Source organism: Onychomys torridus, chromosome 3, assembly GCF_903995425.1.
Source record: "Onychomys torridus chromosome 3, mOncTor1.1, whole genome shotgun sequence".
NCBI lineage: Eukaryota > Metazoa > Chordata > Mammalia > Rodentia > Cricetidae > Onychomys > Onychomys torridus.
The window spans coordinates 133509183-133533621 of NC_050445.1; the positions used below are offsets into that span (position 1 = coordinate 133509183).

The 24439-nt window shown below is 45.6% G+C and overlaps 1 protein-coding gene across 8 annotated transcripts in view; it reads right to left on the reverse strand.

Annotated features, from left to right (window-relative positions):
• Positions 1 to 24439, reverse strand: part of Cacna1c (calcium voltage-gated channel subunit alpha1 C) — a 541159-nt gene that overhangs the window by 80293 nt on the left and 436427 nt on the right. For 7 of the 8 annotated variants that reach the window (XM_036181728.1, XM_036181732.1, XM_036181730.1 and 4 more), the window contains exons 14-22: positions 17557 to 17764; positions 16521 to 16641; positions 14620 to 14734; positions 13816 to 13936; positions 13451 to 13520; positions 6870 to 7002; positions 6359 to 6488; positions 4877 to 4936; positions 856 to 962 (exon numbers count right to left, since the gene is read on the reverse strand). In XM_036181728.1, coding sequence (XP_036037621.1) covers positions 856 to 962; positions 4877 to 4936; positions 6359 to 6488; positions 6870 to 7002; positions 13451 to 13520; positions 13816 to 13936; positions 14620 to 14734; positions 16521 to 16641; positions 17557 to 17764 — 1065 coding nt within the window. Of the gene's footprint in view, positions 1 to 855; positions 963 to 4876; positions 4937 to 5079; positions 5140 to 6358; positions 6489 to 6869; positions 7003 to 13450; positions 13521 to 13815; positions 13937 to 14619; positions 14735 to 16520; positions 16642 to 17556; positions 17765 to 24439 lie in introns of all 8 variants that reach the window. The other variant, XM_036181734.1, reaches the window with a different exon arrangement.

Below are 24439 nucleotides of genomic sequence, written 5' to 3' on the forward strand. Positions count from 1 at the left end.
GAAAAAGGCATTCTTTTTAACTTGCCCTGTGCAGCTAAGATAAAGAATCAGTGCTCCCCACTCACCTCCTTCTCAATCTCTCTTTTCCCCTTCTCTTTCTATAACAGAAGTGCACACATCACCCCCCATGTGTGTGTGTGTGTGTGTGTGTGTGTGTGTGTGTGTGTGTGTGTGTGTATGGGTTTTGACTGAACACAGAAGGGGGAATCAGAGAAAGAGGCTGAGCTAGGCCAGGGTAGGTCAGAGCAATGGCAGGTTTGGGCGGCTCTAGGGCAGCCCCAGGCCTTATTCACAGTGAAAGAGACTCAGGGAGAGGAAGGTACCGCAGATGTCTGTTTGTTTATAATGGGGCCTGAACCTGCCATGACAAAAATATAGACATTTAAATAAATTCTTGTGGATCAATATACCCCAGGTATCAGACCATGAAAGATACAGATATAAGAAATTAAGTAGGACCTGGTGGTGCAGGCCTATAATCCTTGCTACTTAGGAGGCTAGAGCAGGGAAAGTCATAAGTTCAAGGTCAGTTTGGGTAACTTAATGTGATCTATGCCAAATAAAAAGTAAAAAGAGTGGTCGCTGTTGTTTAGTGGTGGAGTACTTGCCTAGCAAGTTAGGTCCTGAGATCAATCTCAAGTACCACAAAGAAAGAAGGGAAAGAGGAGGAAGAGGAAGAGGAGGAGGGAGGAGGAGGAGAAAGAATCAAAACAAACACTGTGTGCTATTCGAGGCCCCACCCCATTCCAATCACAGTCACACTGTGAGCGTCCATCAAGGCGGCCCTCCGGGGCTTGGCTAACTTCTTTGACACCCACTCCTAGCTGCTTGCCCACATCCTGGGTTGAGACTCACTGGATGCCAAAGGAGATGAGGGACACGCTAACCACCAGCAGGTCCAAGATATTGAAGTAGTTTCGGCAGAAAGAGCCCTTGTGCAGGAAAGCCCCATAAGCAGTCATCTGCAGGAAGGGAGAGAGCAGGAGTGAGTGACCTGCCCAGACGCCACGCTTCCTGCCTACAGCATCAGCATCCCCGGGGAAGAGCCCAAGCACAGGGACAGCAGGAAGCACCAAGTGACACAGTGCTGAGAAACTCCTCCACCATTCATTCAACTACTGAGGAACCTCCCCAGCTCAGGACATTGAGCAGTTCTGACAAACCCAAACCCTTTCAGATCGGCACCATGACACCTCTCTAACACTCCACTGTCCTTCATCCCCAGGCCAACATGGCTTCACCTGCAGGGACCTTTGCCGCTTCTGTCTAGGTTATGTTCCCACTGTGTGCAAGCCTCCTAACTTCCTTTCCACATCTCACCCTCAGGGCCAGCTGAGACACTAGTCATCAATGGAAGAATGAGACATACCAAGATGGGTGTCCAACCATCCTGATTTGTCCAGGACTTACTTGGATTCACCATTAAAAAAACCCCATACTCTAGAACATCTCTGTCGCACCAATAGCTGTAGTTAGCCTCTCTCTACATACTGGTCTTGGTAGTGCTTAGGATCTCTGTCAAACGTATAAGCTCAATGCTACTGTCTGGCTTCTGGACTATATATAGAGTCTTTTAAAGAGTAGGAACTATGTTTAGAGGGGCAAAGTGGTACAGTGGTGTAAAATACAGGCTCTGAAGCCAGATCACTTTGATTCAAAGCCCAACTTTACTATATTTCATGTGCCTCATGTGAAAAATTAACTTTTCTGTGACTCATTTTCTTCATCTGCATGTTAAGATAATGCTAACACTTGTCCCATGGGTTATGAATATCAGTGGAGTAATTAATTATACATTAAAGTACTTGGGACATGTCTCTGCACATGACAAGCTCCACCTAGGTGTTCTCTTTCACTATAACTTGGGTTTGAAATCTATATTCTTCCCGTACAAGGGAAGTTGTGTCCATATGTATACAGTGTGAGTGATATTTCATGTTTTTCTATGTTTTTTTTTTTTTTTTCAGCTGAGGACCAAACCCAGGGCCTTGAGCTTGCTAGGCAAGTGCTCTACCACTGAGCTAAATCCCCAACCTGATACTTCATGTTTTTGCATGGGTCAGACAACAAAGGAAAGGGAATGTTCTCTGAAAATGTTCAGAATGAGAACATGTAAGGTGATGATTATTGTTTTAGGGTCTTACTAACATTGCCTCTTGTGCTGATAATGCTTGTAAGAAACTTACCCTGTATACTCCCATTTTGCTGACTGAGGTAAAGGCTCACAGATACCCAGGAGGAGCCTGTATAAAGCTATAGGCCATGAAGCATTTACCCAAAAAAAAAAAAATTGGAACTGATGGTTGAGAGACCAAGAGCAGTTTCCTGGTCATCTGGAGCCCAGTTTGTCTCTTTGGAATCAGAGCATGTCCAGGGTGGTACACCAAAAGACCAATACAAAAGCCAACATGGGAAAATTGGCAAAAAATAGCTCTTGCGACCTAATTCTTTCCATTTATCTCCAGCAGCAGGAGATCACAGGGGACTTGGGAATCTGTGTTCTGCAGCAGTTTTTAGAAGTGGGGAGATTATATAAAGGGTTCTGGGGTAATATGGCTACAGATCCCTCCCAAAGACTACAATCTGGAGGGCTCACTGTCCTACGTCTCTGTGAAGACCTGGGCCCCAGACAGTAGAGTTAAGTGGCTGCCACAGTTCATATTCACCAGAAAGTTTTGGACAGGGGGACAATGTGGCTCATAGCATAACTTCTGTCTCTTGACTTTGGGCTTGTTTTGCCTGGGACCCTAGAAGTAGAACAACCCTTTAGAATGCATGAGAATGTAGGGTGGGAGCGATGGACATGTGCCCAGGTAGGATCAGAGTAAGAATGGAGTTAGAAAGGGCAAGTAGACACTTGGAAGAGAGAACATTTATTTGAAGTCTATGTGCATTCAAGGCGCCAGAAAAAGCCAGGTTCAGATACCTGTTCAAGTGACCTTCTTCTACCCTGTGTTACTGACTGTCATCCCACCTGGTCCCTGCTTCCTGAAAACTTAAAGCCATTTCTCAGGAAAGGCCTGGGCCTAAGCATCTATATACTGAGGGAGGACTGGAATGAGACAAAAGCTTCCAAGTTCTTTGGGCTGTGGGTGAAGTTGTCTCCTACCATCCAACCCAGACAATTACCTTTCTCAGGGTGTACCTCTAGGGACAAATCACCCTGTCACTTCTGTCTCTTCCCTGGCTGGTTCTGACTCTACTTTCCTTCTCTTCTATAGAACAGCCTTTTCCATGATTTGGACTAACTAGTATGCTCCTACCTGTCCTGTCCCTTTAAAGACAAATGGCCCCAGACCCTTTAACAGTCCCTTCGAGCAAATAAATGATGCTCTGGGCACCGTCACAGTCAGTGCCATGGCATGATACAGGGCCTCCCAACTGAGAGGTGTGGGAAGTGGGCTGAGAATGCAGGGAGGCGTATTCAGAAGCACAGTGAGCGGAAAAGAGACTGGAAGCCAAAGGAAGAAGTGGGGGAGGGCTTGCCATGGCAATGCTTGCAGAGATTCTCATTTCCGCTTGCATGGCAATCTTAAGGAGAAAGCACCATTGAAATCCTCAAGTGAAGCTCGGCATGGGGTCCTGAGAACTGGGTCTCAGAGACTTTCCTGTCCTGAGAAAGATCTGCAGGCACCTGCATGTGACCTTGAGTCTAGGGTGCAGCAGCAAAGCGGCTCACCATGGAAAGGGAGTCCTTTCCAGGAGGAATTTGAATGTCGCCTCTGTACCCACTTCTGGGAATCTGTCCCCCCCATCTACTCTCTCTGAGCAGGAAAGAAAAATCTGAGCCACACAGGTGGTGAGCAAGGGAAGCTAAGGGTCAATACCACTGAGGTATAAGGACATCCTGGTAGGCACACAGATACTGCCCAACTCAAGTTGTATCTGGATGACTCAGAAATGTCAAGCCCACTAACAGGCTGGCCATGATCTGAGGGTTTCGTCAGGAAAAGAAAGGTCTGTAGCTGGCCCTGGTGCACACTCAGAGTGGACAGCAGCTTGTATCTACCCCAAGGATGAGCTAAAAGAGAGGCCTGAGATTTTTGGGAGTGGGCGTCCCTGGCAAGCGTCCCAGGAAGATGCTTAAGCTGAAGCCTGTGCTCAGAGACTACGACTCCTCTGTTACCAAATCTCCCCCTTGCTCAGAGGAAGCCAATATTACCCAAGGTCCTACAGCTCAGGTAGACCACCAAGGCCACGCATTGATTAAGAGGTGCAGACATATAAGTAACCACCTGTAAAAAGACCTCTCTCATCCGAGCTGCAGGTTACCAGGGAGCTAGAGCAATGGGTTACCAAGGGGTTAGAAACAACCTCTAGCTGTCCGCTATATGACTCAGTTGGGATGTTGGTTCCCAACCCTGCTTGAGGTCCACCATTACTATCACACGGCCCCAACCTCTGCTAAGTCCTCATGTTTGCCTTGGTACTGAGGAAGGTGTTGATGACAAGTCTCCCAAGAGAGGGGCCAAAGTGCCTCCTTCATGCTCCAGAGGTTTTGCCTTTCTAGAGTCTGTGTGGCATTTCCTCTCTGCAGGAGGAGGGAGAGAGAATTTCAAGTAGGGCTCAGCCCCTGAATGATTGGAGAAGGTACATGCAAACGTGTACTGAGCACCGCTGACAGCCTGCATGCGCAGTCAGTGACGGGACAGCACCCAGGGTGACACAGCCCGTGTGTGACTTTTCTAGGCCTAGAACTGCTGCTAAGTGAGCAAAAGGGAGCAGTGTGGTAGAGCAGATTTCTCCTGGCATCTGAGCTGGGGGCAAAGTGACAGCATGAAGTGAGGACACCAGTCAGAGAGTGAAGGGGACAGAAGAGTCACCAGACAGAGCAGAGACACAGAGAGACGGAGACACATGGCTCGGGGGGCATTACCTTAAGGATAATTTCTAATGTAAAGATACTAGTGAAGACATAGTCTGCATTGCCTAGGATCTGAAAAATAAGCAGAATTGGATTAGTTGCTCTGAGAGTGCACCCACCACCACCAGGAGCATGTGTTAGCAACAAGACAGACAGCAGCAGAGAGCTGGGACCGGCAGACAGAGGGAGGAAGATAGAGGGAGATGGGGCTTTACCTTCAGAGCAATTTCAATGGTGAAAATGGTAGTGAAAACAATGTCAAAATAAAACAGAATCTGCAAAACAAAAACAAACAGGATGGGGAAGGGGGGCAGGGCACAAGCAGGAAAGGGGAGAGGTCAGTGGATGTTCACCAGAAAAGGAAAAACACTTCCAAACAAGGTGCATCCCGGCACACCACCAGGGCCTTTCCACGTGGAGACAGGCGAGGAGACAGATAGGAAAGACTTCCCAACAGGAGTTCCCACTCAGGGCTAGCGCAGGTGGCTCTGGCTTGGTGTGGTGTCTGCAGGCAGGTAGGGGGAGCTTCCAGGGCAGGCCTCAATGGGATCCGGGCCTCAACAGCACCTGTCTGGATGCTTCTGTCATCCACCCAGTTACTTACAAACCCAGAACAGACCACGGGATGCTGGTCAAGAGAGCAGAGAACGGGTTTGTTTTTGTAGGGCCACTCCAATGCTCAGCTCTCACATGGCTGTGGCATCCCGTGTCAGAAGAGGACATTTACACTGCTGTCATGGCCTTGGGCCCTAGGAAGGAGGTCCTCCAGGTCAGCCCAGGCTGAAGACAGCCTATAGCATTGATGTTGGATTTCATCTTGGGAGATGGACCAGGTCTGAGGCTACTCCTGCTGACTCAGCAAGACAGCCTGGAGCAGGCAGAAGCCCAGAGCTGAGAACTTCGTTTATAGACATGGCTTTAGAGAGTGGCTCTTTTCTCCATGCCTGTGTGACTGCGATTTAATAAAGCTTTGGGATTTTGAAGCAAATTCTTATTTTATATTTAATGTAAAGCAATTCTTATTTTAATTTTTAATGTTGATCACTAGAGCCTTGGGTAGCTCCAAACAGATTTACTCTTGAAGACTATCACAGTCCTTATTTTTTTTCCACAAGGTTAGCTTTACCATTGGCACCTACTTGCCAATGCTCCTTCTTAGTCAGAGGGAACGGGAGCAGGGCATGAAACCAGTGGCCACATTGTTGACTTATAGGCAACTTGAACTTCCTGGGGAACATCCACAGGCAACAAGATGCCTGACCACTGTCCATTATCAACTAGCCGGATGCATTTGGGTACATGCTCACTTGCTCAGTGAAAACTCCCAGGCTGGGTTTTCTATCCAAGTCCTAATCTCTTAAAGGACTCTTGGCTGTGTACAGATTCTGAGGTCCAGAATAGGCCTCCTAACTGAGCAATGAAGTCAGCAGCAGAAGCCGGGGCCCGTTCCACTCTCAGAAGGACAGAGTACAGAGAACAAAACAGAGTGCATACATGGTTCCTGAAGGAGCTGTGCTGGACGGGATCCTCAGCAGCCAGAGAGATGCTGCTGAGCAGAATGAAGAAGAGGATCAGGTTGGTGAAGATGGTGTCATTGACGATGCGGTGGCACTGGAGGCGGAACCTGTGTGGGAAGGAGGGAGAGGAAAGAGATGTCAGGAAAGGTGGGCCACTATTCGAGCCTCAGGAGCCTGTCTCCTGGGTCCTTCTAATATACAGACAGGACAATTTCAGTACTGCTGAGCCCCCCAGTATCTGAAGGTAAACGGACTTAGTGAGGTATCAGGTAACCACTGGCTGACTAGGAATACTTCACACATGAAATCCTGGGGAAGGGAGCAATCGCAGACCAACTGGTTAGCAATCCAGGACTCTGCTAGTTTGGTGTCTCCACATAAGTCATGGGGACCTGAGAGCACCCAGGCTTCTCCTGTAGGTTGGATCCAGTCTTGTGCTAGGTTTGGATCCAGGAGGAAGCATTTCCTTCCTCATCATTCTTACACACCTGTTGTTTGGGCTGAAGAGGAAAAACGCACTGGCTTCCGGCATGGGCACTGCCTTTTCCTTAAGGTGCAGCTCAGACAGGGGCCGGGGGCGCGGGCCCACAGGCATCTCAGGCTCCTCCTCATCCTCTTCCCCTGTAAGGAAGAGCAAAGGCTCCATTCTCCACAGCTCCACCACTCATTCTCACATGTGCCTCTTCCAGACACATCTTCCTGCAGGATCAAGACATGGCTGGTGCCTCCGAGCTGCAGAATGCTAATCTAGGCAGATGTTCTGCCCTGCCCCAGGAGGCTATCAGAGGCTTTGCTGGAAGTATGTAGTACTAGGGGCTGTAAGTAGGATGAACAGTATGTTCTAGTTTGTCTAAACTGTTCTGGTTTTGAAACTAAAAATCCCATATGCTGGAAAATCCCCTAATACTGAAAAAAAAATATGATTGGTTGCCTTGGCTGAAAGGTGCTGGAGAGCAGGCTGGGATAAAGCCCAGACACTGCCCAGTGTCATCCATTCATCTTAGCTGCAGGTGAAAAAGGGGGATGGCTCAGTTGACTTGTGGCCAAGTCTATTCTTGAAACGCCCATCAATCAAATGAGGGAACTTATTATTGTTTTGTATCTAAATTTACACAGCCACAAACTGCCTTTTAAATATTAATCTTTATGCCCATAGACAAATGCTACTTTTAGCTGCAATCAGAGAATCTTCTGGTCGCAATGGCTGGTAGTAAAAATACAGGCTCATGGTTGTTGTTGGTGCCGAGAATAAGCGATAGTTGCATGCTTAGTCTTAAATAGGACATTTATATCTAAGACTCAGAGAACATGATAAAAGAACGAATGGAAGGAATATGTAAGCCTGAAGGTAGGAATAAGGGTTGTAAAATGCTGTCTTCTGGGTATGACAGCCATTGCAGGTGTGATCCCACAGCAGCTGAGCTTGCCTCTACTGGGCTTATCATTAGTCAATCACGGATGGGAAGAAGAGACTCATGGGGCCCTACTTCTCCATGCTGAATTATTGGCTTCATTGGCTTCTGGGGGAGGGGCAGTCATGGCCATCAGCTGAATACCCATGGAAGAGCCTACCAGGCTCTAATGGACAGTTCCAATACCACACTTACACAGACAGCTCTGATTAAACGCAGTGTGTCACAGAACCACACAGAAAGACATGAATGTAGGGGAGGGGGTGTGTATGGCGGGGGTGGAAGGGAGATGGGAGAGGTGGGGATGGCAATCAGAATAACCAGAATGCACTATAGGTTATAAAGATATAAAATTGTCAAAGAGCTAATTTAATTAAAATTCATTTTTTTTTTTAAAAACTGAGCAAATTATACTTCAAAATCCCTGTATTTTCCTATGATTTCCCCCAAAACAAGGCAGGGATAGTAGAGCTCAAGCAATGACAAGAGGCCTTTCATCCTGATGTTAGACGATGACATCAAGTGAAGGGCTTCCTCTGCTCTTCTGGCCAGTGGCCAGAGCTTAGGGAAATTAAAGTTGGACAGTTCCTCCTTAGCTTGCCTCACAGCATCTATGGGGGAAGGTACTACATGTGCTTCTCGTCAAATGTTCTTGGAAATGCACAGCCTGGGAAAGGTAGTTTGCAATGGCTGTCATACCCAGAAATGCCCCAGGAAATGCCTTCATCTAAACCACGACTCTGTTGCTTTCTGAGTAATTCTTACATTGCATCTCCCAGTGCTCAACTTCTCTATGAAGGAATAATGGTAATAGTACACAGATGTTCCAGAACTCTGTCTGGCATGTAGTTGAAGTTATGGAAGCGGCAGGCTCTCACACTACCATCTCCATCCATAGGACAGATGCAGAGCAAATGAAATTAGTGGTCAACATCTTTCTCAGTCTCATCCTGCCTGTTCTGAATTCCTAACAAACCATCTGTTCAAATCCAATCATTTTCTGGCCAGTAACTTCAGTGAGGTGTCTAGTATTCTTCAAAAGTCATGCTCACCCAGAATTTCAGAGTATGACCTTAGAAACAGGGTCTTTGCAGATATAATTCGTTATGATGGACTATATTGGGCCATACATCTAACAATAGTTGCTCTTACAAGAAGGTCTAAAGACATACACAGGTGAGAAGGCCATGTGAATGAAGACACAGGCAGAGATTAGCATGGTAGGTCTACAAGCTGAGTATTTCTGGCTACCAAAAGGAATTAGGAAAAGGCAAGCAAGGATTCTTTTTTTGCAGATGGAAAATGGCTCTGCTAACATTTTGATGTCAGACATATGTAAAAGTGTGACAGAATCAACTTTGTTTATTTAAGGTACCTGATGTGTGGTTATTTCTCAGGTTCCAGAAAGCTATAATACTATGTGCTTTGGCTAAGGCCCTCCTTCTTTGAGCTCCTTTTTATTGCCTTCTCTGTAGAGCTGACAAGAATGTCAGTGCAGAGACACAAATATGAGACTTGGAAGGGTAAGGGAGAGGGGACTCACTGGGGTAGGAGGGAAACAGGAGAGGGTAGGGAGGTGAGAGTAACCAGAATGCATTATGTGTGTTATGAAACTATCAAGGAATAAATTTTACAAGACTATTCCTTTAAATTAACAAATTATACTTAAAATTAAAAACAAAACCCAAACCCAAACACCTCCCAGCACTCATGAGGTATAGGCAGGTAGCTCTCCATGTGAGTTTGAGGCCAGTCTGGTTTATACACTAAGTTTCAGGCCAGCCAGAAATACTCAAAGAGACCCTGTCTCAAAACAAAAAGCAGAAAACAAAAAATTCATTAAAATTCTAAGCAGCTGAACAAACAAACAAACACTCAAAACCAACCAACCAACCAACCAACCAACCAACCAACCAAACAAACAAACAAAAAAACCCACCCGTATTTTCCCACTGGATCCCCAGAATACATATGCTGCAGAGAGTAGTGTTGCGGAATATTATTTTAAGATGTATTACATTTGTTTATGTTGTGGAACATTTTTTTAAATGATACAAAGATGTGTTGGATTCTTTTATGTTGCATTTGTTTAACTCTGTAAAGCTGTGCTACTTTGCTTGTCTAAAACACACAATTGGTCTAATAAAGAGCTGAAAAGCCAATAGCAAGGCAGGAGAAAGGAAAGGTAGGGCTGGATGGCATAGAGGATAAATGGAGAAAAAGAGGGTTCGAGGCCGGATGGTGGTAGCGCATACCTTTAATCACAGCACTTGGGAGGCAGAGCCAGGCAGATCTCTATGAGTTTGAGGCCAGCCTGGTCTACAGAGTGAGATCCAGGACAGGCACCAAAACTACAAAACCCTGTCTTGAAAAACAAACAAACAAACAAACAAACAAAACAAAAACAAAAAGAGGGATTGAGGAGAAATCTGGGAAGAAAAGAACTAGGATCAAGAGGAGGAGGACTCCAGGGGCCAGCCACCCAGCTATACAGCAAGCTATGGAGTAAGAAGTAAAGAAAGGTATATGAGATAAAGATAAAAGCCTAGAGGCAAAAGGTAGATGGGATAATTTAAGTTAAGAAAAGCTGGCAAGAAACAAGCCAAGCTAAGGCCGGGCATTCGTAAGTAATAACGAGTCTCCATGTGTATTTATTTGGGAGCTGGGTGACGGCCCCCCAAAAGAGCCAAAAGAGTAAAAAAACCCAAAAACCCCAAAACTGCAGAGTAGCCTTCCCCTCAGTGTCCTGAGTAGCTGTGCTTCAAGGAACAACCTCCCCATCCATCCTTCTGTTATATCCCAAGTGCTGGGGTTATATGTGTGTGTTACCACATTAGTTATATGTGGTGCCCACATGGTCTGTGGATAGAACCCAGGGCTTTGTGATTAAAGACAAGCATTCTACCAGCTGAGCTACACCCCCAGCCCAGGAGCCCTTAGTTTTGATGATGATTAAACTTCCACACTTAAGAAACAGAACTATACACACACACACCTTTGACCCATGGAGCCTCGCCAAAGGCCCATGCGAGTCTGCCAAATGACTTTGGACTTCAACCTCTGAAACTGTGAGTGAGTCAGAGCCTTTCAGCCTTATGGATTCACTGTTTCTGATATTCATCACTGACAGTAAGCTGCCCAACATAAGAACTAAAGAAGTAAAAGGACCATGAAAAGTGTCTACCAGAGGCTGAAAAAAGCCAACACTCTATTGTTCTCTATTGTATTGTTCTGCTCAGAACAATACAGCTCAAGATCATTGCCACAGACATAGGAGGTCAAGCTTGGCTCAGCTGAGTGTGGGTATGAAAAGATTCAAATACAGCATACATTGTACACGGGGCTGCCTCCTACAGGCCATACTAGCTTGGAATGGGCTCTTCTCAGGGTCCAGAGTGGTGTGTTCTTTTACTGTAATTTCATTTGAAGTGTAAAAAGCATACGCAGGAGTAGGGACTTGTAGAGAGGCTCTCTATGTCTGCTTTCAACATCTACTGACATTTGGCTGATGTGGCTTTACTTATCTTTTCTGCTCTCACTTTAGGAGATTGTTGAAATGTTTTTAAAGCAACTTCTAAACACTCCAGACTCTAGACATAAACATTGTAGTATTTTAGAAACAGAATTACCACATTATTATACTAACACGATTAACAAAAATCTACTTAAAATAATTTAGTCCCTAGTCCATATTCAATTTTCTCCCAATTATCTCAAAAAAATCATTTTAAAATAGAATTAATTTATTTGGGGACACAGTCAAAATCTTTCCATTGCATCGAGTCAGTGCACTTCTAGCAAGTTTTCTGCACAGCCTTCCCCATAAGCCTTTAGGGTTTTCAGACGTCAAACCCTGGACACACTCTGCTCTTCATTGTGTGAGCCATAGACACCAAATCTTACTTCTCTTGCAGGGAGAAGAGAGTGAGGGTGGAGGAGAAAGGGAGCTACTTCCAGGGAGGAGGCCTAGAGCATCTCTGTAGTCCCAGCAGAGAACCAGAGGAGGGGAGGCAACATGGTGACATAGCTCTACTTAACAACATGGCTTTCTGCCACCTCCCTGGGTTACCAGCCCAGTGCAGTCTGGCCTGGTTGGAGAAGAAAGGTCATTACAATCCTCAGTCATTTGCTGTGTGCTGGAGTTTGTGACAAATTGGCAGCTTGAGGAAGCAAGCCTAGGGCTCATGTTGGGATGGGGCTTCCAGAAGCTGGGATGTATATTGTGGCGGGACAGCCAGAGCCTCCAACCTTAAAATCCTCTGAAAGGAGACTGCCTGTCAAGTCATGCATCAGAAAGATGCACACAATCTTGTCAGCAAGAGTTCCTTTTGCGACGAGGGACCTGAAAGCACTCTATGGAGCCACCAATGGGACATCTGTGATGGCAGCTGTCCTCATGGTGAGCAATGCCTTCTGAGTAATGACAAGATGGATTTTGGATTGACTATTATTAGGTGAGCATAATGCAGCAACATATGCCATACTAAAGTTGACAGTGACAGCAACACACAGGGCGCAGTGAAATCTTAAACACAACAGTGGTGTGGGAGCCCGGCTTCTTAAACTATGGGTCACGGCCCCACAAGGGGACTTGTAACTAATTTGGGGGGGGGCTACAAAAACTTTGCCCACAGTGAAAGGCTTATGAATGTGCAACCACCAACATTTCATTCAAAAGCAAAGGCAAGATGAACTGAAGTTGCTTCCAGCAGCGCCTGCTCGTGTTTCCCACAGCTTTAGTGCGGCCTAATACCCAGCACACCACCAGCAGGCACACCACCCCACGCCATGCCAGCGGACACTGCCCGAGACATCGCCATTCCGATTTAAAACCATTGCTTGTTGTAAAGTACATACAGAATCTTCTGCTGCTGCAGATACACAATGGTTTGATTGTGGGACACAGGCAATATTTTGCTATCATTCCTCAAATGTAAGAATCAAATTATCTCTAGATCTTTAAGATTACTGTTTGAGCTGCTGACTTGAGTGTCATTAAGAAAAATCACTAAATGAATTTTGGCTTGGGATTAGAATGACATTTCTAACAGTTTCTGTATCTGGCCCTAGACAAAAGTCTGTCGTTTAAATACTGTTTATGTGAGATAGTATTCTTAGCACTGACAATTATTAAATAAAAATATTGATCAACTTTGAGAAATGTTGAAGATGCTCTGTGACCTGCAACTTCAAATATTCAGCCAAGATTTGTTTCTTTATATAAAAATAAGTCCATCTATCTCATTAGTACAAAAATTTGCATTAGTCTTTAATAACTGGTAAAACAATATGTATATGAAAGAATTACTTTATAATAAATTTTTCAAGAAATTTACTATTATTAGAAAATATTCAATTTGTATCCTGCATACTTTGTCCCCCTTTTCTTAACAATAAAACAGTAATTTAAAAAAGAATAAATCAAAGTAATTATAATTCAAAACATCTTCCTCAAATCTGGTATTATCTCAATATTATTATGAGGACACCAGGAAGAGCATTTCTCCTAGATGGCAACTGGTAATACTTGGATCCAGAAGTGAGATGCTTAGTGGTGAAGGTGAACGTTTCCCATGGTCCCCAGTGTTTGGCCACTCCCACACAGCTGAGTCTCCACCCACAGCCTTTCAGTCTCAGCGCAGGTAGTGCAATAGTACCGGCAGTGTCGGGGTTGGAGTGGGGACTCTTGTCCTCGTTTTCACTGGGCTGGAGGTCATCCATGTTGATCTAGGCAGCCAAGGGAAGGAAGGAGAATTCAGTTAGATGAGTGCCAGGCCTTGGCATTACATCAAAATCAGGTGCTGAGTTTTAAAAAAAAAAAAGCAAAAAAGCAAAAAAGCATGATTGTCCCCGTGGCTTTCAGCTCCCTTTGGAACATCAGAAAGGCTAAGTTCCACGTGTGTGTCTTCTCCTCCCTTTCTGTTCCATCTGCCACTCTCTTCCTCCCTCATCCTTTCCTTCAGGTAAAGAACAGGAAGACCCCACGCAGTGATGGTCCTTGACTCCTAAAGAAGCCCCTCACCTTGGTAGTGGGTGGGGACTCTCCATCTGCAGTAATGGACTTCAGCTCAATTCTCTCCTCTTTGGTCTCCTCCACCGCTGGCTTCTCCATCACCTCCTGTTTCTTTTCTGGGCTGGCAGTCCTGGCCGGTCAGCAGGAAAAAAAACCAAGAAATGGATGTTTACTGGAATGATAGTGGACAGTGTAGACAGGAACTGCTTTGTCGTCTTCTAGGGGCAGCATGATCAGCCCTGGGTCTACATGTATTTAGCATCACACTTGCAGCTCCATTGTAAGTATCACCGGGCTGGGGCACCCCTTTCTCTGTCTGGCACACATTTGACTTCTTCTAGCCATTTAGTGGCTCCCCTTTTAAATCAGAGGATTCTGGGTCTTACTTAGGATTCCTAGAAGATCTTGGTTCGGTGTCCAGCAGAGGCATGGCATATGACAGTCCTAGCTAGATAATTATGGGATGGAATATAGAACCTTATGTTGTCTTCTTAATACCCCAATGGTACAAAAATAGTGAGAAAACATCATTTTCTAAGCTGGAGTTGTGTTTTCTTCTGAAGGCAGCTTCTCCCTATCTCCTCCTTGTGTTTCCATGGCTTCTCTTCCCAAAGGATGGCCCCTCACTTCCTGGACTGGTGGGGAAATGCAATGTCTTTGCAGAGACTATATATAGCAATGACCAGGAGCTATAGGAGATGCCACATTACTGTAGAAGCTTCACTACATTCCATTTCAGCCAAGATGGCCACTGGATGAGCACCATCCCCTTCTCCCACCAGTGGGGATGACATTCTAAGCTTAGAGGGTTACCTGGCCAGCTTCTTTCTCTCCTTCTCTTCTTCTTCCTCCTTTTGGGCAGAGGTGAGGCTCTCAGCATCAGCCAGGTTGTCCACCGCAATGGCCAAGAACACATTCAGTAGGATATCTGTTTGTGTCCATTCTTAAAGAAAACGACCCTTGATTTTGGGAAGCATGATGCCCACAGTGAGCAGGGAGAATACAAAGCATGCAGAAGTAACAGTTCCCCAGGAGAAACCCACTTTGAGGGGTGGAGACCAGCCATGTGCCTTCTCCTCTTTCCCTATCAGCCTGCTTTCTGTTTAGAGTTATCAGGTGGTTGAGACCAGGTGGGCTTTGCAGACGGGAGCAGGGCAAGCCCCACCTTGCTCTTTAATTGCTAGGTTTCATTATTCATTTTACCACTGGCTTTGATAGGCATCAGCAGCATCTCTAGCAGATTGCTCTTAAGACCCACTCACATAACAGGACACTGAAGAGGTGGCTTGGAACCCCTATAGGTCTGTATATACAGACACCCTTAGAGGGCCTGACGAGAGCTGGATAGACTTTGGAATTCTTACTGAAGTGGTCATCTGTCTCTCCCACCCTGCCAAACCCTGCTTTTCCACCAACAGAAACACTATGGACAGAGAACCACAGAACTAAGAAAGCATGGCTGGAAAGGTCTTGTTTGTTAAACCTAACATCCAGTCCTGGGCACCCATAAATTCACACCACTTCCTACACTGAGATACAACTCCACAGAGAGGGGTTTCCTCTAGAAGACTATTGGCTTTTGGTCCTTGAATCTGGAGCACAGGAGGGCCCTTGTGTGCATTTTCCCAGCCAACTCAGAGACCCTTTAAGCCATGATTCCTATTATCCCGGTGCAAGCTCAGAATCCCTTATCATAATGCTTGCAGCAAGATCTGGATTTCAATTTATTTTTCAAATTTTGAAGTACACATGATGGAATTTATCTTGGGGATAGGGCCCAAATATATTTGTTTTCTATACATCTTTTATACATACTTTGACATCAATTTTATACAAACCTTTAATACTTTTGTACATGAGATGATCATGTGGTTTTTCTACCTAATGCAACCTGTAGGCACTAAAAGGTTCCAGGTACTGAGTTATTGGATCAGATTCTCAGCCTGTCTTGCACTGTGGGTACACAGAGGAAGAAGGCCTTTGATGTGCCAGAGACCATCCAGCTGATAGAATGCCAATTTTGTCTTCAGTTAGCATAGTATTCTTGGTTTCTGAACTACCCAAACTAAGGGTTTCACTCAAGTTTTGGGCTAGAGGTGTTTCTATCTTATCACCAAGCTCTAGACTCCACTCTCCCAGGCTCAACCAGTGGGAGAGAAGAAAAGCCTAGGGCTGGAGGCCCTGGGGTCCTGTCCCTGCCTCTGGTCAGGAAGGAGATACCAGGAAAGACTTGGTAGTTCGTTCAGCACTGCCTACAACTTTAGCCCTAAGAACACCTTCAAAGGGAGGAAACTGATCAGCACACAGGGTGGAGCTCTCAAGAACAGTAGCTCTGAGTGGCCAGGGCAGACATCTCCAGACAGTATATCCTAGTGTGTGAGTTTAGCTGTAGAGGCCATGATGTTTGGGGGCCTCATTCACGTCATGACCAGAGCACACCTCCTAGTGAGGATGACCCTGAGGTGTGAGTGAGTTCAGGAGTGTGTGGTTCACTATCCTGTGTCCCAGCTGCAGCATGCACCCAGACCCACACCATGGCTGAAGTGGTTCTAGGCCAGGACACATTCCCTTCCAAGAGTGGCCTTGCCCAGCTAGCCTGTGGATGGGCAGCCACAGCACAGAGCCCCGGCCAGGGCCTTGGAGCACACATATGGCACTGTGCTAAAGGCCGAGTGGGATAGCAGGGTTGGGGCAGCATCAGCATCAAAGGATACAATTTCCACAGATGAAGAGGATGATGAAGTAAATACAGACTAACATCCCTGGAAAAGAGGGGCCGCCATAAGCCATGATCCCATCATACATCACCGAATTCCAGTCCTCCCCGGTCAGGATCTGAATGACACATTCCCACCAATAAGGGACACAGCGTTAGACCAACAGCAAACCCCCAAACTCCCCTGCCCTGCCCTGCCCTTCCTGCCCTGTCCCACTTTGTTAACAGAAATGTCCCGCATCTCATTTTGACTTTTCTTCCCTTATTCTGGCTCCCAATTATTCTTGGGGACTACAGGCCTGGGCTAGTTAACCCCTATCCACAGACCAAGTGCAAGGCCATTAGCATATAAAAAAAGCTTTGTGATCAACACATTATGTTGCTCTTCACATATAGTATAAGAGACAGCTGCCATTAGTTCCCTGGGTGGCACTACCAGGCAAATGTGATCATGAGGACAGTGACTGGCTATACCCACGTCTGTTAAACATAACCATTTGGCACCATCATTAAGATTTAAGCAATATAAAATATACACAGATTGTTCCCCTTTAAATAATATAATATAAGTTTATTTTGAAACTCAAATACATGTTATTCTAGCTGTCATATGCTGAAACATTCATGAAAGCACAGCCCTGGACCAGCTGTAATTCTTCCAGTGGCAAGAATGCTGGAGAGTAAAGGCAGGTCTTCCACCTCCCCACAAGGTCAGTCTACTTTTCTTTCTGTTTTGTGTGTTCATACTGGTTTTGTTTGTTTGTTTTGGCTAATGGGTGCCATGGCCACACAAACATTTTTAAACTGATCAATTAGATTGTTGCATCCTTAGTCTACCCATCTATGCAGCTCCCTGGAAGGTTGAGAGACAAGAAAGCAACAGAAAGACCTCCCAGGGATGACCTAGGCTGGCATTAGTGCCAGTGAGAGGGTCCTGCTTTCACCGCCCCACCTTTTAAAGGCTTCTTCTTGCCCATCTCCCACTTTACCACTGAACTACCCTCCCAGTGAGGATGGCAGCAGCGAGTCCATACCTGAAACACAGTGAGGAGAGACTGCGGGAAGTTGTCAAATGTGCTCCGACGGGTCTGCATCTCATCGAAGTTGAACTTCCCTCCAAACAGCTGCATCCCCAGGAGGGAGAAGATGATGATGAAGAGGAAGAGGAGCAGCAGCAGGGAGGCGATGGAGCGCACTGAGTTCAGCAAGGACGCCACGAGGTTGCTCAAGGAATTCCAGTACCTGGGGACAGACATGGAGTTCAGCTGCCTGTCCTCCGCTGCCCCCCGTCAGCCCTCACCTGTGTGCCCCTGCTGGCTCTAAGGCACAGCTCCATTCTCTGCCATTCCCTCCACTCCCTTTCCTGGGTTGAGCAGTGGTGTTAATGGACTCACAATTAAGATGCAGAGTTACAAATTCAGAATCAGTAAGAGGCAACAGTAAGGAGAGAGAGCTCAGAGGCCAGACATTCCCACCCGCTCTACTAGCTGCTGAAGACCTGGCACAAGTCATTTACTCCTCCCCCCTCTCCTGCCTTCCTGTCTGGGAAGAAATGGAGATGACAGGAGTGTGTACATCCTCATTAGGTAACAGGGAAGATAATTCACTCTCTCTCCACAAGACAGTGCCCAGTATTCTATCTGTCACACAATTAACTTAAGTTTATGATCATCACAGAAACTTGTGGCTTTTAACAGAGAAGAAACTCTCCTCTCCAAGAATGCCAGTCTGAGCAGATTGCAGGGGCAGCTACCTGGGGAGATAGGAACAGTATTACTCATGGTAAGGAGTGGGCAGAGCTTAATGATGGCCCCAACTTCCCTGTCATGATGGTCACTTTTTAAAAGTCATGCCTTTGGAAATTCTGATCCTCTCTCTGGGCTTAGATAGCTTTAGTTTCAATAAGAACCCACGGGATTCTGGTAATTTTAGATTACAACTAACCCATCACTGTGGGGACAGCTCCAGGCAAGAGTTCTCCAGGCATGCTCCAGGCCTCTGTTTACAGTTTATTAGTTCAGTGACCATAGGGAGTAAGTAAGCATTTTTTAGGAGCCCACCAGTGACATCTTCTGATGGCAGAGCTCCCCACCCACAACCCAGATTATTGATTCAACTTCACACGACCATGGCCATCTCGAGTCTTATTCACTGTGATTACCCCAGAGTAACCCTGGCTGTTTCTTTTTCTTGCACAATTTGGCAGTAAACTACAGACTTAAAAACCATTAGAACGGCATGCTGGGCTTTACAGTCAGACCTTGGCTCTGGAGATGTCCCCAACTCTTTGATACTGTCTTAAGATAACAGGTCCGTTACATCAAGGATGTAGTAACTTTTGTCCTAATCCATAAACTCAGCTCTTTTTTTTCTGAATCAAATTATAGGCTCCAACTGGCCTGGCTTCCCCTCCAGACCACCCTTCCATCAGCAAGTCATTCCTAAAACTGAACTGTGTGTAACCATAATCTATTTCCCTCAGCCTCACAGTAACTTGATGTCAGTTCTTTAAGCTAGGATTGGTTGCTCTGAAAAGCCCTGATGTATGATAGGCTCCCTGGAGTCCCTAGAGGTCAGAGTTGGTGCTGATCTGCTTAATGCAAGAAGTTAGAGAAAGCTTTGGGCTTGGAACACCTTTCCCGATTACACTTGAAACAGGTCTTCCAAAGCTGCTCAAATGTTAACCACGTCCTAAATGCTTCTTCTCAGGTCCCACAGGAACCATGAAGTCACACTCTCTGATGCTGGGGCTTGAGAAATTCCAAAGCAGTCAATGCAGTGCTTGTCAACAAACTGGTATTCAGAAACCAGCAACTTTGGAGCCTATTAAATGTCCAATTATACCAGGTGGAGAGCGTCTGCCTGTAGACCGAATTCAACTGTCACGGGAGGTCATAACGGTCAAGGAACATTGTGAAGTACACAGGGATGAGGGAATGGCATCCTGGGCTTGAACTGAGGTTCAGCTATATCTGGGAGCCACGAGGTCATCAGGGGAGTCAGTCAGGGAGACTCTGAACCCCAGAGGGAAAGCAGATCTGGGAGGAGTTAGGAGAGGAGAAGGAGGTAATTATGACCCAAATATATTCGATACATGAACGAAATTCTCAAAGAGTTAATAAAATATTATATTAAAATAAAATTAAAATGTGATTTAAAAAACAGAACACGAGTGTGGTTCTGAGGTAAAGAAGCTGGCTGTGTGAGCCCAGCACACCACAGCTGACAGTGGGGCACATGGGGGGTTGGTTTCCACCATGGGCAATATGATGAGAGCTAGAGGTGTTAGGTACTCAGGTAGCAGTGCTGGCAATATAGGTGAAACCCTCAGGCCTGCAAACCCTCTCAATCTATGTCTCAAAGTTATTAACTGCTGAACACAGGACTACGACCCCCACCCCAGAACTACAGTCCTTTTCAGGAAGCTAGCTGGTGCTGAGCCTGAAGGTTTAATGACATATCAACTTTTATCCTAACTGTTCAAAGCCATGAACTACACAGACTCACACACCAACAAAGAGAACTTTGGAAAACAAATACATAGGTCTCAGCTGTAGACCTCATAGAAAACCTGGGAGACCTAGACATCTGTGGTCAGAATAAGAGTCCACACACAGCACAACTTGGACCTCCAGGCCCTCTGTATGGTGGTTAGCTATTCCAGCTTTGACCTTGAAACACTGCCCCCTAGTATGACAGCAGGTAATTGCCACACCTGCCTGTGACTTGCCCCTGGGGCGTGGCTGAGAGAGAGCCCCTTAAGACTTGAGGTGCGTACATGTTTGCCCCTTCTGGATACCTTGTGGTCCTGGAAGCTGGATGGCAGACCAAGCCACATTTCTCTGCTGGATGGTACCTCATCTCTCCCGGGTCCTGTAACCAACCCCTATTGGCTGTAAGTTACCCCAGAAATAAACCTCTCTTGATTACCAGATAAATTATGTGCAATTGCCTCATTAATTACAGTTATGCCTCTGCATCATCAATGGATATCTGTGTTTTTCCTACTGCATCATCCTCTCCAGTATGTGTTTCTGTCCACCTGTTCCTATCGACCAGCTCATTGCTTTTTCCTGAACTTTGGTACACTTGAGGGGGTCTGAGCTGGTCCAGTTCCCTTCTACCTAAACCTTCCTCTCCCTTCTCCTCTTCACCCCACCTCACCGGCCTTCTTCAGTTTTTTCGCTCCCTGACCATTCTTTATTGTTAACCTTTTCCCTTCGTCTCCAGGGTTGACTCAATTCTCTCTGTTCAGGGACACTTTGTCAACATCTCTTTCCCCTCTGGACATCTGTTTTGGGATTTGGGCCTCTGTAGAATTCTTTCTCTTCTATAATGATCTGAGAATCTCTAGAACCTTTCAGCTCAGAAATCTTTTGCTTCAAAGAGCTGGGGGCCAGCCCTTTACCTTCATGGTGCTGTTGAATGGCCCTGAGCTTGCTATAAATAAAAGATGGTGGAAACAACAGGACCAACTGCTGAGGTTGCTTGGCAGTGTTCCATTATTCCAGGGAGGGTCATCACTGAAGGTATCCTGCCAACCATTCTTATGCTGAGCAGTGGAAATATTCTCTTGATTTTGGTGGCAAGTTACCTATTGCTGGAAGAGTGTTTAAGAGTGTTCTACGGTGATTTGTGACAGAAGAACAGAAAGGAAGGGACGAGAATCAAGTAAGACAATATGTGGGATGAGAACCAAGTAAGGCAATATGCAGTAGGCAAACCCAGCCTCTCTCTTCTCCTTTGACCTGCCACAGGGACCCCAGCAGTGGGTATCCTTGGACCAAAACTGCAATGAACTTGAGCCTGGTCCTTGAGGATACAGCAGACTCTGGAGGTATGACAGGAGCATAAAGTGGTATCTGATTGGTCAGAAGGAGCCATAAGGAATTCTAGCCTGTCTTCGTTAGGGGCTAGGACAGTTTGGACTCAAGGCACAGTTCCTGCTAGAACTCTTCATCCTGCATGAAGAAGAAGACTTGGTCAGGATACCACGACTGCCTATTCTTGACATTGGGATGGCTTTGGGAAGGTGTTTCTTTGAGGTTCTAGACCAGAGGTGCTCAGCATTACCTAACTGGCCCCCCAAATCATAAATGTGATAGAGTTTGAGAGGAGGCACATTCAAATAATCTTTACTGCATCTTCTTAAGCTCCTATAGGTGACAGTTACCACCCAAGGGAGTAATTTCCCTTTCTCCTTAAAAAGATAGCATGTGGCTCTTGAGTCTGAGCATGTTCTCCATAGACTCTTGCCTGGGAACTTCACAAACACCAGATTCCTGTTTATTGGTGGCCTTAAAGGAAGTGAGAGGCTCCATGGGCTCTTGAGCAGAGGGCTTTAGAAGGTAGTAAAGAAAGCTGGAAGGATTGGGGGGTCTGGTGAGGGTTGTTGGATAAGACTCTGGGCAAGGACTTGGAGATCTTTACATCCAGGAAGATTTGCAAATGATACTCACAAAGGGCTTTGGGCACCCCATATGTGGTCATGATTTAGGGTGAATGTGTCTTCCTAAGTCAGCCTAATGACACATTTGAGAGTGTGGGAGGCAGCTTCAGAGGAAGAACAGGGGACTATAAGAGTATTTTGGTTTATAACGAATGCAGTAGAAACACTAATAATAACAGATGCTAACATGCACTAAAGCACATTAGGTGTTAGATAGGGTAGTCTCAATACTGACATCCTTTAGAGCAACTCAGCCTCAATGACCTAAAAGAGGATGAGCAGAGGAATGATTACAGGTGAGCTGACTGGTATAGAGAGTTAAGTCATTGTCCAAGGTTGCACTGCTTAAGTATCATACTGGTGACAGCTAACGGCAGGTTTGTCTCTCAGAACATCCTCTGGACCCCAGTGAGCTGCAGAGCTGAAGTGTCAGGCTGTCTTGTCTGAATCCTGAGGCAGGACCTTAAGGACTGCGTTCATGCGCTGCTTGCTAGATGGTGCTGACCGTGTTTGCTCTTCCTGGGTCTGACAAATACTATTTTAACTTTCAAGTTTTCAATGCCTTTTCAGTAATTCTCACCCGGCCCATGTTTGAGGTCTGGATTTTGTTTCTTCAGCTTTGTTTAGGAAAGGAATTTCATTGCTAGATACTGTCATAACATCTTGGAGCAACTGCCCATTGATTTCCTTTTAGTTAGTTTGTGTATTCTCATTGTGAAAATACCAACAAGAAACAACTTTTTAAAGTTTGGCTTGACCAGAGGGCATCCCATTGCCCCCATGCAAGAAGAACTAGAGGTATTTTCAGGCCTCAAAAAGTCCAGAAACAGAATAATTCCACTGTCTAAGTGGGGCTTCTTTCTTCAGGTCTCAAATCATCTGGAGATGCATACATTCAGATGTTCACATCTGAACAGTGGTAAGGTAATGAATGCCGACTGCAGGGGAACATTTGCTCCCTGTGAACCTGTCTCCAACCTTAGATTTGAAATGCTTAGAACATGGGCTGGTTGTGGGCACTGTGATCCTGCCAGTCTTGCTTGGAGATGGGGCATCTGTGTGTGGTCCTTCCGGTAAGCAAGTGTATTTCTCCTCCTTCTCAATTCTCTTGGAGTATACCTCACAAAGTCTTGATACTATTCACGCTTTTTTTCCCTAACAATGCAGTGTGAACAGTGCTGCTAAAATCCTTAGGAATGGACAGAGTTCCTGGTCCATGCTTGAGGTCTCATGACCTCACTGACCTCCCCTAATAACAGTAACAACACTGACTGAACTGAAGACAAAAGCCTCTAGTTGGCATTGCTGAACTTAAATCCAAGTGCCTCTCACTGGAGTCTCAACAATCCTGTGCACTCAGATGGCCGCCCAGAGAATAATGACAATAGTGACAGCTAGGATGCCTCATAGGGCCTGGTGACTGACTCAAAGGAACACCCTGTGTGAGTTGTGACACACTTGTCCTTGACCTGGAGGCACAAGTCTCCATTCTCATTTCCTAACACAATTCAAGAGAGGGGTTTAATGCTCCTATTTCCAAAGATTGCCCAAAAATCAGATTCCTAAGGGATCTGGGTATTTCTATCTGGAGAAGGTTTGAAAGATTCCGTCCAGCTAGCCCCATCTAAATTTGTTTTTGTAAGTAGACCACTTCACACATATGTATTATGTATTACTGACAACCAGGTCGGTTATCTCAGAGGTTCTTATGAAATGATGCTCACGGGGTTGTGAGGCCCTCAGGTGTTTTCCCAGTCAATCTCATCCTTTTATTAAAAGCAATAGTCAAAACAAGGAATAAAACTCTGTTATCTGCAGTATTGTGGAGGGAGCTGGAGGATATTACTGTATGTCGGGCATGGAAGAAAAGTGCCACTTGGTTCACTTGTAGGTCGGGCCTGAAACACTGATCTCAATGACACAAAGAACAGGGCGGTGAGGCAGCAGCCGGGGAGAGGGGAAAGTGAAAGAACAGATCACAGCAGGCAGTGGAAAGTACTGTCACCTCTGATGCTTCTAACACACAGCAGAACAACTGCCAGCAACAGTGAACTGCACATTTCCAAGTGTTTAGTACAGAGGATTTTGAATGTTTTTAGCAGAAAGATATAAGTATTTGTAAGATGATGTGCTCCATCCCGTCATCTGATCATTACATGTTGTAGACACATATTGGAATATTACTCTGTGCTCCATAAATATGTAAACTACCATCTGTTCTTTAAGAAGAAAATAGGTTAAATGAGAAAACCCCAAATAAACCAAAAAGTACACTAAACAAACAAATAAACCGAGAACAATCAGTATGAGTAGCGGTGAAACTGGAACCCTTAACTCGTACATCACTGGTAAGAATGTAAAATGGTCTGGTCTCTTTAAAAGACAATTTTATAATTTCTTAAAGGGTTTATTGAATAACCCAGAGGTTGCATTCCTAGATATATATCCAAAAGAAACAAACATTATAC